At 41.2% G+C, this 14,546-nt stretch overlaps 1 protein-coding gene across 1 annotated transcript in view; it reads right to left on the minus strand.

Moving 5' to 3' along the window:
* slc49a4 (solute carrier family 49 member 4) overlaps positions 1-13,300 on the minus strand; it is a 69,084-nt gene extending 55,784 nt beyond the window's left edge. The window contains exons 1-2 of the mRNA XM_069663353.1: positions 12,920-13,300; positions 7,596-7,689 (exon numbers count right to left, since the gene is read on the minus strand). Coding sequence (XP_069519454.1) covers positions 7,596-7,689; positions 12,920-13,214 — 389 coding nt within the window. The 5' untranslated portion in view covers positions 13,215-13,300. The remainder of the gene's footprint in view (positions 1-7,595; positions 7,690-12,919) is intronic.
* Positions 13,301-14,546: the final 1,246 nt, after the last annotated feature.

Here is a 14,546-nt window from a genome sequence, read left to right on the forward strand (position 1 = left end):
CTCCGCTGGAAGGTGCCAGTTTCCTTTCCTGGGCCACTGTTGAGGTGTCACCAAATCCCCCAAACTGCTCAGAGCGCATGTCCATATGCAGCCCCCTCACTCTGACATCCCTCCATTAGTGCATGTCCATAGGGTCCTGTTTGTGCATGTGTGTGTAGCATATTTGTAAAAACATATTTCTCTACAAAACATCCCGCTTGCCCCACAACAGGCCAACAAAACAAGCTATACCAGGACATTTGGATATATAAATTATCGGACCGTAAAGTTATAATCTCGAAGATCTCAGTTTCGTTCTCTTTGGCGCCACCTGTGGCGATAAACGGTAATTGCAGGAGCACACTTCCCAGATATCCAGACAGTGCTGCATGTGTGACGTCCACGGTTGGCTCCGGTTGTAACTCTTGATTTTCCTGGCTGACGGTCGCTTTCCTTTTCAGACTGTTTGCTTCATCTGAGTGTCGAGTTTGTTTCTTTTTCTTTGGATTTTCACTTCTTGTTGAAGTTGTATCTGTAGTCATCCATCTTTTCTTTGTTTGTTCAGCCATAGTAGATTACTGTTTACTCGCAACACTTGCAGAGACCGGAAAAGCAGCCGCTTAGCTCCGCCTACCCTCTCTGGCAGACCAACCACTGCTGGCTGATGGAAAACGCGTCACTAACTGGGCGCTTCTTGTGATTTTGTAATACTGCAAATGCAAAGGCTTTCATCAGTGGGCCATAGGCTCAATCACCATTGTGTTACCTCATTCAGCAATAGATAGAGACTTAACAGTCATTTATTTAAATTAAATCTTCAAGATTACCACTTTAATTCAACAAAACAGGCCAACAAAACCAACCATATCATGGGATAAATAAATAAACAAATTATCGGTGAGAAGTTTCAGTGCTTTTGACACAGCGTCTGAAACTTTGAGCTACATAGTTTCGGTCAGTACTTTAAAACCATTTAGTACCCAGCTCTTAGGATGGATGTGACTTAGAAAATGGCCTTTAATGTGACAGGTGATGAGGACGGATGGTGAGCAACGCGAGTGTGAGGGAGCGCACGGGGCAGGAGCAGCAAAGCAAAGGGAAGGGAGGGAGCAGCTCTTCAGAGAGATGATTACGTTAATCAGTATTGATGAACCCTGTCAGACAGATTCTGATGGAGAACGAGACAAAGAAGCCGGCCCTGTGGTGAAATCATCCCACCGCTGTCGGTCCGGCAGAGCTGACAGACCCAATTCTGCCATCACACAAAGGCCGGGCCAGATTCTGTCTTGAAAATGACTCCACGGCAATCGCCATAGTAATAAGACAGCCTGCTGCAGGACCCACAATGTGGCCAATCAGATGGTGTCTTGAGAGAGTCTGAGATCTGACTGATAGACACTTACTAATCACACAGCTGCTCTTTGTTTAAATGCATGAGGGAGACAGACTGAGACTGGCGAGAGAAAGGAGTCAAGGCGTGAAAACACAAGAGAAGGAAGCGGGTAAAAATGTGAAGTCTTTGATTTGAGAGCATCACAGCGAGGGCTAATCAGTGACCCACTGATGCAGCGCTGCCTTTCCTCTCCTCATCTGAACTTTACCAAACAAACGCGCAGTGCTGTTTTCAAATGCGACTGCAGCAGCTGCATAAAGTTCCTGGTGAGAAAAACAGAGGAACTTCCACCTCTCACAGGTTCAGAACTGCCTTTGATTTCCTAAAAAAGGCGTCTCAAAAACAGAAAACAAAAAAGGCGGTTCACTTCCACAAGAGGATATCACAAAGAGAAAGAGAAATAATCTCTTAGCAAACATGAAACGGAGCGAGGAACAAACGCGGATCTGCAGGGGGCCGCCAGGGGAACTTCTAAACCTGAGCAGGAAACTCAAATGCAGCGTTTGATCGCTCTTGAATAGCCCTTGAACTCTGGAGCCGGCTTGACTTCACTGTTTCTTAGGCCCCCTCCCTGTGCCTCAGGTATTTAAAGTCATCATCTAACCTCATACTTCTGATAGGAAGGGAAGTCTATTTATAAAAGACAGCACACAAAGCAACAACTCAGGTCACTAAACAAAGCTCTCACGGCCTCTCCATCGACTGCAAAGCAAAGAGTGACATCTACTGGTGGTGCAGGGAGCTGCATGATTGTATCAGCCTGCGCTTTTACTCTTTTAATCCACTGTGTCATCCATTAAGCTTCAAGAGCCGTGACCTATTACATTTAATATGCAAAGTAGGCTGAACTGTGTCAGGACTAACATTTGCAGAGTGATTCACGTTGTCTTGGCTTTCACCGTCCTGTCTGGTTCTCCACTTTGAATACCGAAAGAGATAAAGGTCAGGGCCGTGAAAGGCTGTCCCCATCATGCAATGGGAGAGAAAGAGGCAGCTCCGACTCGGGATACACACCTTCAACTGATATATCTGTACGGCTGCATTAAGGAGGAGAAATCATGCCGGAGCTGCTGTGTCTTCTCTGCACTGACGCTTCAGTAATAATGTTGGGGAATGTTTTCAGTTACACCACTGTCCTGTGGCCAGTCCTGATCTGAGTGCATCCACACAAGCAGAAGAAAAAGTTTCTCATGGTTTCTATTTGATTCTATTTCCTCTTTACTGTAAATGCCTCCAGCAGCTGTAAGCAGAGACTTTGACATTATGTCCACATGCTATTGTGTTTGGTGTTCAGATAAAAGCATCCACCTAATGTCAAGTGGAGCTGCGTTAGCTGTAACTGAAGTGTTGTTGAACGAAGGTTTGTTTACCGGGTATCAGGCGTCACGTAGCTTAAAACCCCTCTGCACTGAATTCAGGTATTTTATTATACTTCATATTTTCCTGACAATACTGATAAGCCAATTATAATATTTTTTTTGGCTTTTGCCTTTAATTATAGGACAGCTGAAGATAGACAGGAAATGTTGGGAGTCGAGAGAAGGGGATGACATGTACCAAATGACAATCAGTGCAACGAGGACTGTAGCCTCTATACATGGGCCACCCGCTCTACCAACTGAGCTAAACAAGCGCCCCACAAATATAATTATTAACTGAACTTTGTGCTCAAATTCTAAAAAGTTGAGCTTCTACTACTTGTCCTGAAGTCGCTTGTAAATCTAACAGTGGGTCAAAGTTCATTAGAAAAGATCGCATTCAAGCGGAGTGTTTCTGGGTCTCAGGGCTCACAAGCCCCTTTTAAACTGCCAGTTCAAGGCGGGATATTACGCCTCTGTTACGTTCTATCTTCCAAGTAAAACGCACAACGAGGCGTAATGGTGGGGGAAAGTCGTTCTGCCTCTGAGCCAGCATCATAGGTAACAGAGGCGAAACGGTGTCTGTGTAAACAGCGAGCCGACGGCACAGTGTGTGTGTATTTTTAAGCATGCGCTGTATGTTTACACCTCACGCACGTTTTGCTTCTGCAACGTTGGAACACTATGTAAAAACTGATGGAGGCTGCATGACGGCGGAGCTTTGTTACGGCGCTGAGGCGGAACCGCAGTGTAAAAAGGGGGAAAAGTTTGAATCATCAGTAAAGAACTCCCTGTGCCATCTTTTATCTGACAGTCAAATCTCTGGACTGTTTTTAGCTGTATCTTTGCACACAGAGCAACGCAGGAGCAACAGCACAGTTTGGTGTGAAGTTAAGAGTCTTGAATTAATCTTCAGTGTTCAGCTATTTCTAATTGGGGGTTGAAATATCAATAAAAGTCTCCTCTCTTCCAAAAGCAACAACAACATAAAATAAATCAGTTCCAGGTTGAAAATCCGCATTTCTCCAACATTCTTGAGCGGGCGTCGATTGGCTTCAAGGCGAGCTGCCACAAGCCTTTGCTCAGAAGCTGATTGTGATCCTTAAATATGTTGAAAGATAAAAATGAATTCATGTTTAACCGACAGCCAGCGCTCATGGAAAACTCAGATAACTGCGGGTCTTGGGGTGGCACCCGACTAAAACAAGACAGAACAAGTAGTCTGAGCTTCATACTGAAGACAAATCGGGTAAGACTGACAAAACTCTGATGGCACTGCCCTTACTTAAACAGCATTTTCAACTTAAAGCTCCTATGAGGAACTTTTGGTTTGTGTCGATTTGGCCGACCCCTTCGGACAAAGTGGTACCGCTTTGTCTTTGCTGATCTTGTCCTGTACACGTATAGGAAGCAAAAAATCTCCTGCTTTCTTCTAACATTCAAAAGTATCACTCGCTGTGTGAGTCTTTGCCGTGGAACACATAGAAACAATGCTGACTCGGCAGTCGCCTTGTCCCCGGCAGAGGTTACAGGCATTTAAAATAACTATAAATATATAATCAACGTTCTTGCTGATGGTTTTGTTTGCTTTTGTAGCTCATATAGAGGCAACAGTAATAATTTCAGTGTCTTTCATAGCAAGCTAAAAACTCCTCACAGGAGCTTTAATTCGCTGAGTGAGGTAAAAGTAGTTTTCCCTTCAATTCCCGTTCTGGCAGAGGCGAGCCATGGCTCCATTGTTTACACCAGGGATCAGCTGATGGGACGCTGACGCAGCGGCGTGACCAGCGAGAGACCTGAAATCCCCAAGGAGCTAATGAGGAAATACCGGGCCTGCAGAGCCGGGAGGAGACGATGGATGAGGAGGAGATACCTATCTTCCCCTTATAGGAAACATAAGATTTTTTGGAGCAATATGGCACTAGAACTTCCTGCGGGAGTGATAAAGTTCTATCTTGTCTTATCTTGAAATAATACAGACACTACAAAAATGCCTCTCAAGTACAACTCAATTCCCTTTGATCGTACCGGAGAGCATGAGTTCCAGGTACAGGAATAACAACATAATGAAGATTTAGGCCTTAGCTACTCCACTCTAAAATCAATGACCAAGAGGAGGAGTGTATTAAAGCGAGGGTACAATCACAAAGAGACCTTCAAGCCACTAACATGTACTGTGAGCTCTAAACAAATAAATGGTACGACCACACAGAGAAACTGTAAATACTCTTTTTCAAGTTCGGCAGAATCACAAGGGAATCTGGACCATAGTAAACTTCATCATAAGCTTCTTACTCTCCCAATATTAGACCCGAAACACTGTTACATTAGCGGCTCACTCCACTAATGGCACTCCCGCCCCAGCCTCGTGAAACACACTTGGAGAGAATAGGAAAATTAAATTGATTTATCGGCTCCTTGAAAATTATTTTGAATATCCTCAGACCCTCGGAGTGAAAGTGATACGTGACCCATTCTGTGGAAATACAATTTCCTCTAAGTATTGATATTTTATGATATACCGCCCCATTGTGGAGCCCAATAGGAATCATTAGACAGATTACCACCCAGAAATATTCAATGAAATCACATTTCTAAAAGGCGAATTATAATTGAAGTGACCTTCTTTGAGCTCGTGCTCTTTCCGCAAGAGGAACTGTGAGCTCATGAGTAAAACTGGGAATGAAACACGGAGAATAATGGGAGCCTCTTTATGTGCTCCTGTGATGGCCTGTCTTCCACTGAAGAGCTGTCTGATAAGGGAGGGAGCGGGCAGCAAGGACACACAGAGAGGAATGTAAAGGATCCACACAGTATTGAACTGTCTGTCAAAGGCAGCCAAATGCTTCCTGACCGTCACCCTATCAGTTACAGGTTTCTGCTTTGAAGAAGGGAGCAGGACCTTGGCTCCAATCAATACAGCTGAACACACGACACCCTTACAAGCCACAATGATGCTGCTAATGCTTGTTGTGCTGATGAACTACAACAACAAAGTGTTCTGAAATACATGTTTTAAAGTAAATCTTCCAAGTGTTAAAGAACAAAATGTTTAGCTTTTAAAACTACATACACGACGTGCATGCAAAAAACAAGTGTAGCCTAGGTTGTAATCCTTGACAACTGATACACAGGGGAGGCATCATCTTTTCTGTGTTATCAAGTTTGACTCAGGATATACGATACAAAATTGGCTTATTGGCGGCGGAAAGTAATATGGCTGCCCCAAGCCATGTTTGTGGTAGCTCCATCAACAGCTCCCTCTTCTAAAAAAGTGAACATTATGTCCACCTATCACTCGGGCTCATCCTGGTGGTTGTACTTTTCAAACACGCTATCAGACTGTCGGTCTGTCTGGGCCACGACTTCGGTCCAGGCTAGGGCTGAACGATTTTGAAAAAATGTCGACTTATATTACAATTTCGATCTGATTTGCGATATTAAAGGGAATGATCATTTTTACATCATTATTCTCATTGACCAATTCTTGGTCTGCTTCCACACTACTTATGTGTTTTTATAACGCAGAAAAGTGCTGGACAATATTTACTGCGTTCTCGGGACTTCATATTACCTTCTGTCCCAAATGCCGGACAGGAATTGGGAAAAGGGCTTTTGGATATTCTGCACCCTCAGCATGGAATTTGTTGCAGAATGACTTGAAACTGAAGGAACTACTCTCGCTAAATACCTTCAAATCTAAAATGAAAGACTTCAAGGCAGATTCCATAAGATGTCGATGTCTTTAAATTGCCTGCTTGTACAACTTTCTTTTCTTTTTTAAGTTGTTCCTGTTTGTGCGTCTGTCTGCAACTTTGTGTTTTTTGCTGCTGTATTGGCCAGGTCTCCCTTGAAAATGAGATTCTTAATCTCAATGGGACTACCTGGTTAAATAAAGGTTAAATAAAAAAATAATAATAATAAAAGATTTTCATTAAAAACCATATTAGGTGTGATTTTTGCAGAGATCAGTACCAAACAAAGATACATGATACTTAAGTCTGTGTATGATGTGTAGGTCAGAACATCTCTGGAGCACAATATTTAAATTAAAGTTTGACACACTTTTCACCTTTAATAAATATATATAAAATTGCAATAGACCATATTGTGATTTTGATAAAATTTGGATTTATTCTTCAGCCCTGGTCCAGACTTAAAAGTCTCAACAATCATTGTTTAGTTTCCTATGATATTTGGTAACGACATGCACAGATTAACTGTCATCACTTTGGTGATCCCTCACTATAAATGCTATAGTTCACGACTAAATACATGCAAGAATGAGGACTGTGTTTTTGTGTGTGTAATAATAATTAATGGGTGCATTAAAACTGCATTTATGTTTAAGTTTCCTTTTCTCTGCATTATTATTGTTTAAATGGTGTCATCTATTACTCTATGATGCATATATTTTTTTACACTTTTATTTGTTTTTTTAAATATTGTTTTAATATATTTGGGTACAGTCTATACTCCAATAATCTACTTTTAAACACTTTCTTAGACTTTCTTAGAAGTTGTCTTTGCCTATATATATATTGTAGTCTAGAATAGGAGGAACTGTAACGGATCCAGTTTCTCCCAATAAATTGTGTCTGATTCTGAAATTAGGTTGAAGTCACTTGAAAAGAGGAGGTCCTAATTTAGTAGGCTTTTGTCCACACTGACGTACACAGCTGGTCCATTTTTGGTTGGAAAAGTTTGCCTATCAAATCCAATTATAGAAATTATGAAAGGCTTATGATTGCACCTCCAGATCAGGAGTCACTCTGCCTCTTTTCAAAAACCTTTCCAATGCTCTTCATTGAACTTCAAGCCCCCTTGAATCACCTGCTATCGTAATGTTTACAGAGGAGTCTTACATTCGTCTGAGACGGACGTCTGCCAGCGGGATGCACCTCAGAACCGCTCCGAGCAGCATGAAGAACCCTGAGAGGAGGAGGGCTGCCCGCAGACCTGGAAGACATGACAGGATGTGAAAAGTTAAATGATGGCAGAGAGGAATAGGGGCAAGAGAGGGTCACAGTCAAGTCTTCCGATTTAAAGATATCATTTTACTTTCAAATCACTGTGGACTATTTTGTTCTTGATTTAAACGTATGTATGTGTAGTCTATAAATGTAAAACCAATAGTAAAAAAATATTTTTATTTTTTTCCAACCAGAAACTTAAGAGACATTTTAAAATTGCTGTTTTTCTTCCCAAACAAAACGTAAGAAAACAGAACATTTTGAATCCCACATTTGAGACGCTTGAGCTTCCAAATATTTGATAGTTTTTAGGTTACTTAAACGATTAATATTTTGTTGCATGACTTATCACTTGAGCCCTATTTCAAAAAACCAACAGTCTGTTGCCAGTTCATTCGTTTCGCCAACAGTTCAACAGTCCTGCAATGAACACAACCTTTATGAGGGATTTAATGTACAGTTTTTGTCACGACTGTACATACTGTACATAATGGAGGGTTTATTTCGGGGTGCTATTAAATCTTAATGCAATTCAGATCAAAGGCTCAACAGGCCGCACTCTAAAATAACTGCACTATTTTAGCTGGTACCAAATATACTGGCTGCTGGCCAATAGTATTACAAAGAATGTAAAAGACAACAGGAATCCCTTGTTTAATACAGCCTGCATGACAGCAATAGTAAAGACAAGGGTGCCTTTTAGAAAGCCAGAAGTGTCTACTCTCAGTTTCACCCACATGACGCCCGTTTAGGGAAACTCTCTCCACTTCTCTGTTCCTCTCTTTCCATGTGAGTCGTCAGTCGCTGAAGCTCTGACTAGATCATTACAAGAGTCAATCTCTAAACACCAGTCAGACAGGCCAGGGGCGGAACTGCGCTTTATTGATCCCTGATGGCAAGTACAGGTCACGGCATGCCAATATGAGCTCATAGTGCATGCTCGGAGTTTGTCAGGCAAGTCAGTCGTTGGTCTCGATGCCGTGTTCTGCTGCATCATCTGCCATTCAAACTCAGGATATCTGGAAGCTGTTTCCTTCTGTTAAAGTGAAAATCAAGTGTTTAACCTTGTGAACATCTCCATGTGGCGTTCTTCATGTTCTACAAGACGTATCAGGGACAACATAAGGAGTCATCTCCATGTCTGGGCCTGTCTGCTTTTAAACTGCAGTGGACAGGCTGAACAACAACGCTGACTGGAGCTGGTTTTTTAAATCAAGGAACACAACCATCCCACTTTGTTCAGAGATTAATAAGAGAGAGAGAGATGGAGAGAGAGAGAGAGGGAGAATGAGTTGTTTCATTGTGATTTAGATTTGGGGGAAATAATAGTTTCATGGTGATGCTATAATCACAGACGTATTGCCCAGATTTCTATTTCTGTAATTAAAGTACAACTGAGGTTTAAAAGGGTCAGAAGGCACATTTGTAGCTGCCAGTTTGATTCTGGATTAGCAAAATAACTTGAAACAGCCCGGTCTTTAAGACTTTAGTTACAGCGAGGAATCATCGAAACTGAATGATTAATAGAAAAAAAATCATGAACAATAGTTAGCTGTGGTCCTAAACCTACTAGGGATACAGAAATCATTGGCTGGATATCCCGAAGAGAACCGAATAATACATCTCAAAAGGAGTCTCTGCAGCATTCAGCCCTCTTTGTTTTCATTATTTTCTTATCAGCAGATGATGCATGAAGTAAAAACAGACCTTAATCAGTTGTTCAAACTGTACCTCTGCAGCCTCATATTATATTAATGTGGCAGCAGAGATATTATTGTACTCTGTGTGGTGCATGTGGGCTAATATTCCACTAATGCTAATGCTAATGCTTCACACTATTGCATTGGTATTAAGTGACAAACATAGGCAGTAACCTACATTTCAGGGAGGCTTTGAAGGCCAGCTGTGAGGAACAGGACTTACAAGCTTTACAACCCTAACACTTAAATGGTTTGATAAGCTCTCCCTGACACGTTCTGCAACATCAGCATGTATGTATGCCACGGACACATTATGTAGGCTTACTAATCCATGACTTCATCACAGATGACTTGAATTTAAAAGCCTCTCTTGGATGGCACCTTCAGTGTTGTTGATCATCAACAGTCTCTACCTTGAGGGAGGGGACACTCCCAGAGGAAAGCCTTGCATTTTCCACTCAGGCACGTTGGAGCAGAGCGAGTGAATGTGTGCGTGTGTGAGAGAGACTGGGTGTGTGCATCATACTCTGACAACAATTTAAGCCTCATGCAACATCTGGATGTGATGTCGTTTTTTGTTTTAAATAAGCTCAAACCATGGCTTGACATCATTTGTTAGTGCTGGCCTAATCTGTGAGACTCGGAGGCAGAAATTGCTTCAACCTTGGTATAAAGTTGAGCATTAACTTTTAGCTGAATTAAAGCAGGAGTGTTTTGCTTCTTTGCTTTTACAGTCACCAGTAAGCAGTTTCTACTGCCACTTAAAACAGCAGTTATGATGTGGTGAACTTTAGTTACATTGATAAAACAAAACACCCACAACCAGTGGTTTAAGATGAATCAGGATCACAAGGTGCGTTGTGTAAAGATATTGCATGAAGTGTACATTCATCACCAGCTCATAACTCATGTTGTTACTGCATCGTAATTGTTTTTGCCAGCTGACGGTCTCGCCCGGGCATGATATTATACAAGTCAGTCACATGATGCAGAGGAACCGGTCAGGTGAAGTGTGCTCTGACTCACTACCTCATGTCAAGAGCTCTTCTCCATGCAGAGGCACTTTAAAAATGTTCTGTGGTTTGAAGGCCAACGTGATTTTAAAAGAGAGAAGTCTTAAGAACCATTCAAGTCTCACTCAACTTACTCGGGTCGAACTCTGACTTGGATGCTTATTAATTGAGAAACCCATCATTAATGCCACCAGCAACTTCTTTCTCAAAGTGGGAAAAAGAGCTCTTTTCAGCAGCACCGATTGAGAAAATCGGGGCCGATACCGATGTTTAAAACAACGGCTGATGCTTTTTTAAATAACTGTAATTTATCAATGCCCTTGTCTGGATAAGGGGCCACAATTAACTTTAATTATATTTAAAAAAATGTATTCAGGCCTTCATCACACTCTTTGAGAAAGCAATTTCTTTCACATAAAAAAATAATCTTCTTATCGACCAATAACTGCCTGAAAAGCCTCTTTAGTCTGTTTTGGATTCACCTGGTCATAGTACAAACATTCTTCAGTGCTTACACAGCCTGACAAAAATCTTGCTGACAACAGAAATACTTTTATGTGACAATTAAATTTATTGCACAATTAAAGCAGTTACAATAAAAACATGGGCTACTGCTATCGGCGCATGCCACCTTATTTGCCAACGGGCCGATGTCTGTCAACACAGACAATGTCGGCCGATTCCGATGTTCAGCCGATGCATCGGTGCATCCCTGCTTTTCAGGTTAATCATCATGTGAAGAAAGCAAACTACAAAAGTGTGGAGTTAAAGTTAGCAAAATGTCAGCAACAAGTGTTTACCCTTACGTTAGCTCAGCTTCTTGCTATCGCTTTAACATTAATTGGGCAAATGAAAACGTTTATTCAGACCAGGATGGAATGAATATGTTCTTCTGAACTTCATGTAGAAGCTAAAGAAGCCCATAAACTTTTATCAGGAAAGGCTTGGCACGGCTCAGAGTTGAAACACATGAAACATGCAAATCCTTGATTTAAATAAGCCGTCTGGTTCATAAAGATAACCTTGCATCGCCACCAAAGTGACAGCTGTTAATCTAAGGGTAGCTGATGAATAAGTGGGTTATCTGATTGGCCAAATCAGATTGATATTGCTATGAAGAAAATGTTTGACTTATGGAGCACTAGAATTAATTATGGTATATTGTTTGTTTAACTACAGGAGCAAGGGGTCCCCAAACATTTGATTCGAATAAGTATTCACATCAAACCACGCAAGTTTGATGGGGTAAGAGCACATCAGCATCCTTCTGAATGACCCCATTAGTCATTCGGAAGGATGCCGATATATAATCATTTTTATGCTGATATGCACCTATGTGTCTGAAATAAAGTACTTGTGTACTGTAATCCATCCATTAATCCTATCACAAATCCCACATTGAAAAATTAATCTTTTACAAGGAAAAGTTGTGCATTGAAAATGTTACTCAAGAAAAAGACTATAAGTATTTTCCGTGAAATGTACTTAAAATTACTCAATGCAGAAAGTTTTCTTGTGACTGTAATGCTATTATATACATTTTCAAGCAGGAGTTTACTGCTGTAATCGGTTAAGCTGAGCTCATAATTAACTAATGCAACTTATGCTCATAATTATTTTTAATTAATCTGCTGATTACTTAATTTAATCTTAGTTGTGCAAATAGTAAGAAATGTTCATAATCATCACCAAGAGCACACGTGACACATTCACTGAGCTTGTTTTGTCCAATGTACAGTAAAAATGTATTAATCTTTCTGTCAGCATATTGATACAAATTATTCAATTCATCTTTCGCCGTTTCTTCATATGGCGTTGCATAGCTAAATTGCTAACAACGTATACATAAAAGTCTCATCATACTGTTTGCATATAAAATCTGAATTTATAATGCTGTTATGAGGTTAGAAGAACAATATTTCACTCTGAAATATGGTGGCAGAGTAGAAGAAGACTTTAGGATTTTAGAATTTAGGTACAAGTAGCTACAATTTTGACTTAGTTTCAAGCTAACAAGTCAAATTCCACCATTGACAACAGCCCAGTGGCCCAAATAAATATGCCATTTTACCGAAGTTTAAGTAGTTTTCTTATCTTGCCCAGTGAACATTTTAAAATGCACTGTATTATGTTATTTCTGCATCTGCCAGTGGGCCACTACAATAAGAGTAGGTATGCTATCAATTCCACTACAGGGGAGACTTTAAGTTCTCTGCAATTGGGAAAAAATGTGCCTAATATATCGGTATCGAAATCGGCAATCGGCAAAAAGGGTTGGAAAATATTGGCATAAAATTCTATATTGTGCATCCCTACCAAAAAGAAAAACAACAGAAAAATGGGATACCAGATATCACCACTAATCTTACTGATAACACTATCTAAGTAACAACACCAAACTTCTGAGTGACCATCAAAGTTATCAATATGTGATGTGCTTGTTGGAAGGTTAAGTACATTTGATGACCATAGCTGTAAGTTAGGACACAATGTACCAACTCACCTTTTTTATCCATTAACCACATAAACAGGAAAAACGGGAGGAAACCCAACGGGCTCCACAGCACCAGAAGTGCGATGTCGGCCTTTGTGAAGCCGAATGCGTGACCGGCCGAGTTCTGGATGGGACCCCAGAAGTTCCACACCATCCCCTGCAGTAGTCCCAGCAGGCAGAACAGCATCAGAACCAGCCATCTTCTCCTGTACACTCTGCTGTGTAGTGGTCGAGTGTGTGTATCTCCATTAGCAGGGATGATAAGCGGCTGCCTTTCGGCTTCGGTGCTCCGACCGGCACCCATAGCAGCTGCCTGTTTGTCAGTTCAGTTAAAATTCCGCTTTTAACAGCTGTACGGCGGCGGGAAATGGACGTGTTACCGAGCTTCTGTCAACCACACAAACAAAAACAGCCGATAGCCTCTGTTTCTGTCACGTAACTTTACTGCGCATGCTCAAACGGAAATAGTATAATGCTGCGTTCCAGCCAACTGGGAATTTGAAAACTTCCCAATAGAAATGTCCGACTTCCGTACTGTGAAGTCTGGAACGCAGAACTTTTCCAACCTCCGACTAGAAAAATTGCTGTGCCACTCAAAGTCGGATTTCCTCCTTGTGAACTCAGCCCAGATTAATGTACCCTGACTTCACTATCGGAAGTCAGTAATTTCTACTGGGAAGTTCTCGAGTTCCCATTTGTATTGAACGCAGCACGAGCAGTTGAAGCTGTGCTCTTTGGGCTGCCATCTTGGCTCGTCTGATGCATTAGATTGAGTGAGGCTTTTGTAGCGTACACAGAGCCGATATGGCGCGGATTCACAGTGAGGCGTTCCTGGTCTAAAAAGAAAACAGTTTACTGTCACGTGAGGTTTGTTTACTTCCGCCTGAATCTCAACTGCACGTGCAGTGAAAGGTGAGTCCTCTGTTTTCTGTAAAGACCCCCCTCTTTCCGCGAAGCTAGCAAGCTAACATTATCCTTTTTCGGGAAAAGTATTCTGTCATGTAAAGCTAGTTCACGTTAGCCGCGTTATCTTGATGGCCCATTACTAACATAAGAGTTTTACGATAATGACCTAGTTCGACCACGTTGGACGTATTTGTAAGAACTTACTAAGCTAGTATGAATGCAAAATTAACATAGAAAACTTAAAATAAATAAATAAATAAAGTGGACAGCGTTACCTCAACACAATAGCTCAGTGTGTGTGGTAAGTGAGTTTCCTCCTGCACGTATGGTTGTTATCAGAAGTTAGTTTGTTAATTAAACAGAAACTATTTCTGTTGCTATACTTAGTCATTACCTAAAACGAAGCCAGCATAATACATTTGAACGTGAAGGGTCAGTTTCATCGTAAAGTTCTAGAAGGCGTGCATTGTCAGGAATTAACTGACACCCTGCAGCCGATCAGAATCGAGTATTCACCCACACTTCGGTAAAACTTTAGATGCAAGTGCTAATATAAGAGCTTTGGAAGACCGATACCAGTTGTGATACTGGTAATGGTTACAAAAAAGATATAAAAATGTGACAGCCTTTTTTCATTATTTAACTTAAAGACATAACATTATCAAATGATTTTAATTACCTTTATCCCACAGAGGATCAACAGCTCTTAGTTGGCAGGCATTATAATGAT

This window comes from Semicossyphus pulcher, unplaced genomic scaffold (genome assembly GCF_022749685.1).
Source record: "Semicossyphus pulcher isolate SPU_LCO1_2020_fin unplaced genomic scaffold, fSemPul1.0.p SCAF_15, whole genome shotgun sequence".
In the NCBI taxonomy this organism is placed as follows: Eukaryota; Metazoa; Chordata; class Actinopteri; order Labriformes; family Labridae; genus Semicossyphus; species Semicossyphus pulcher.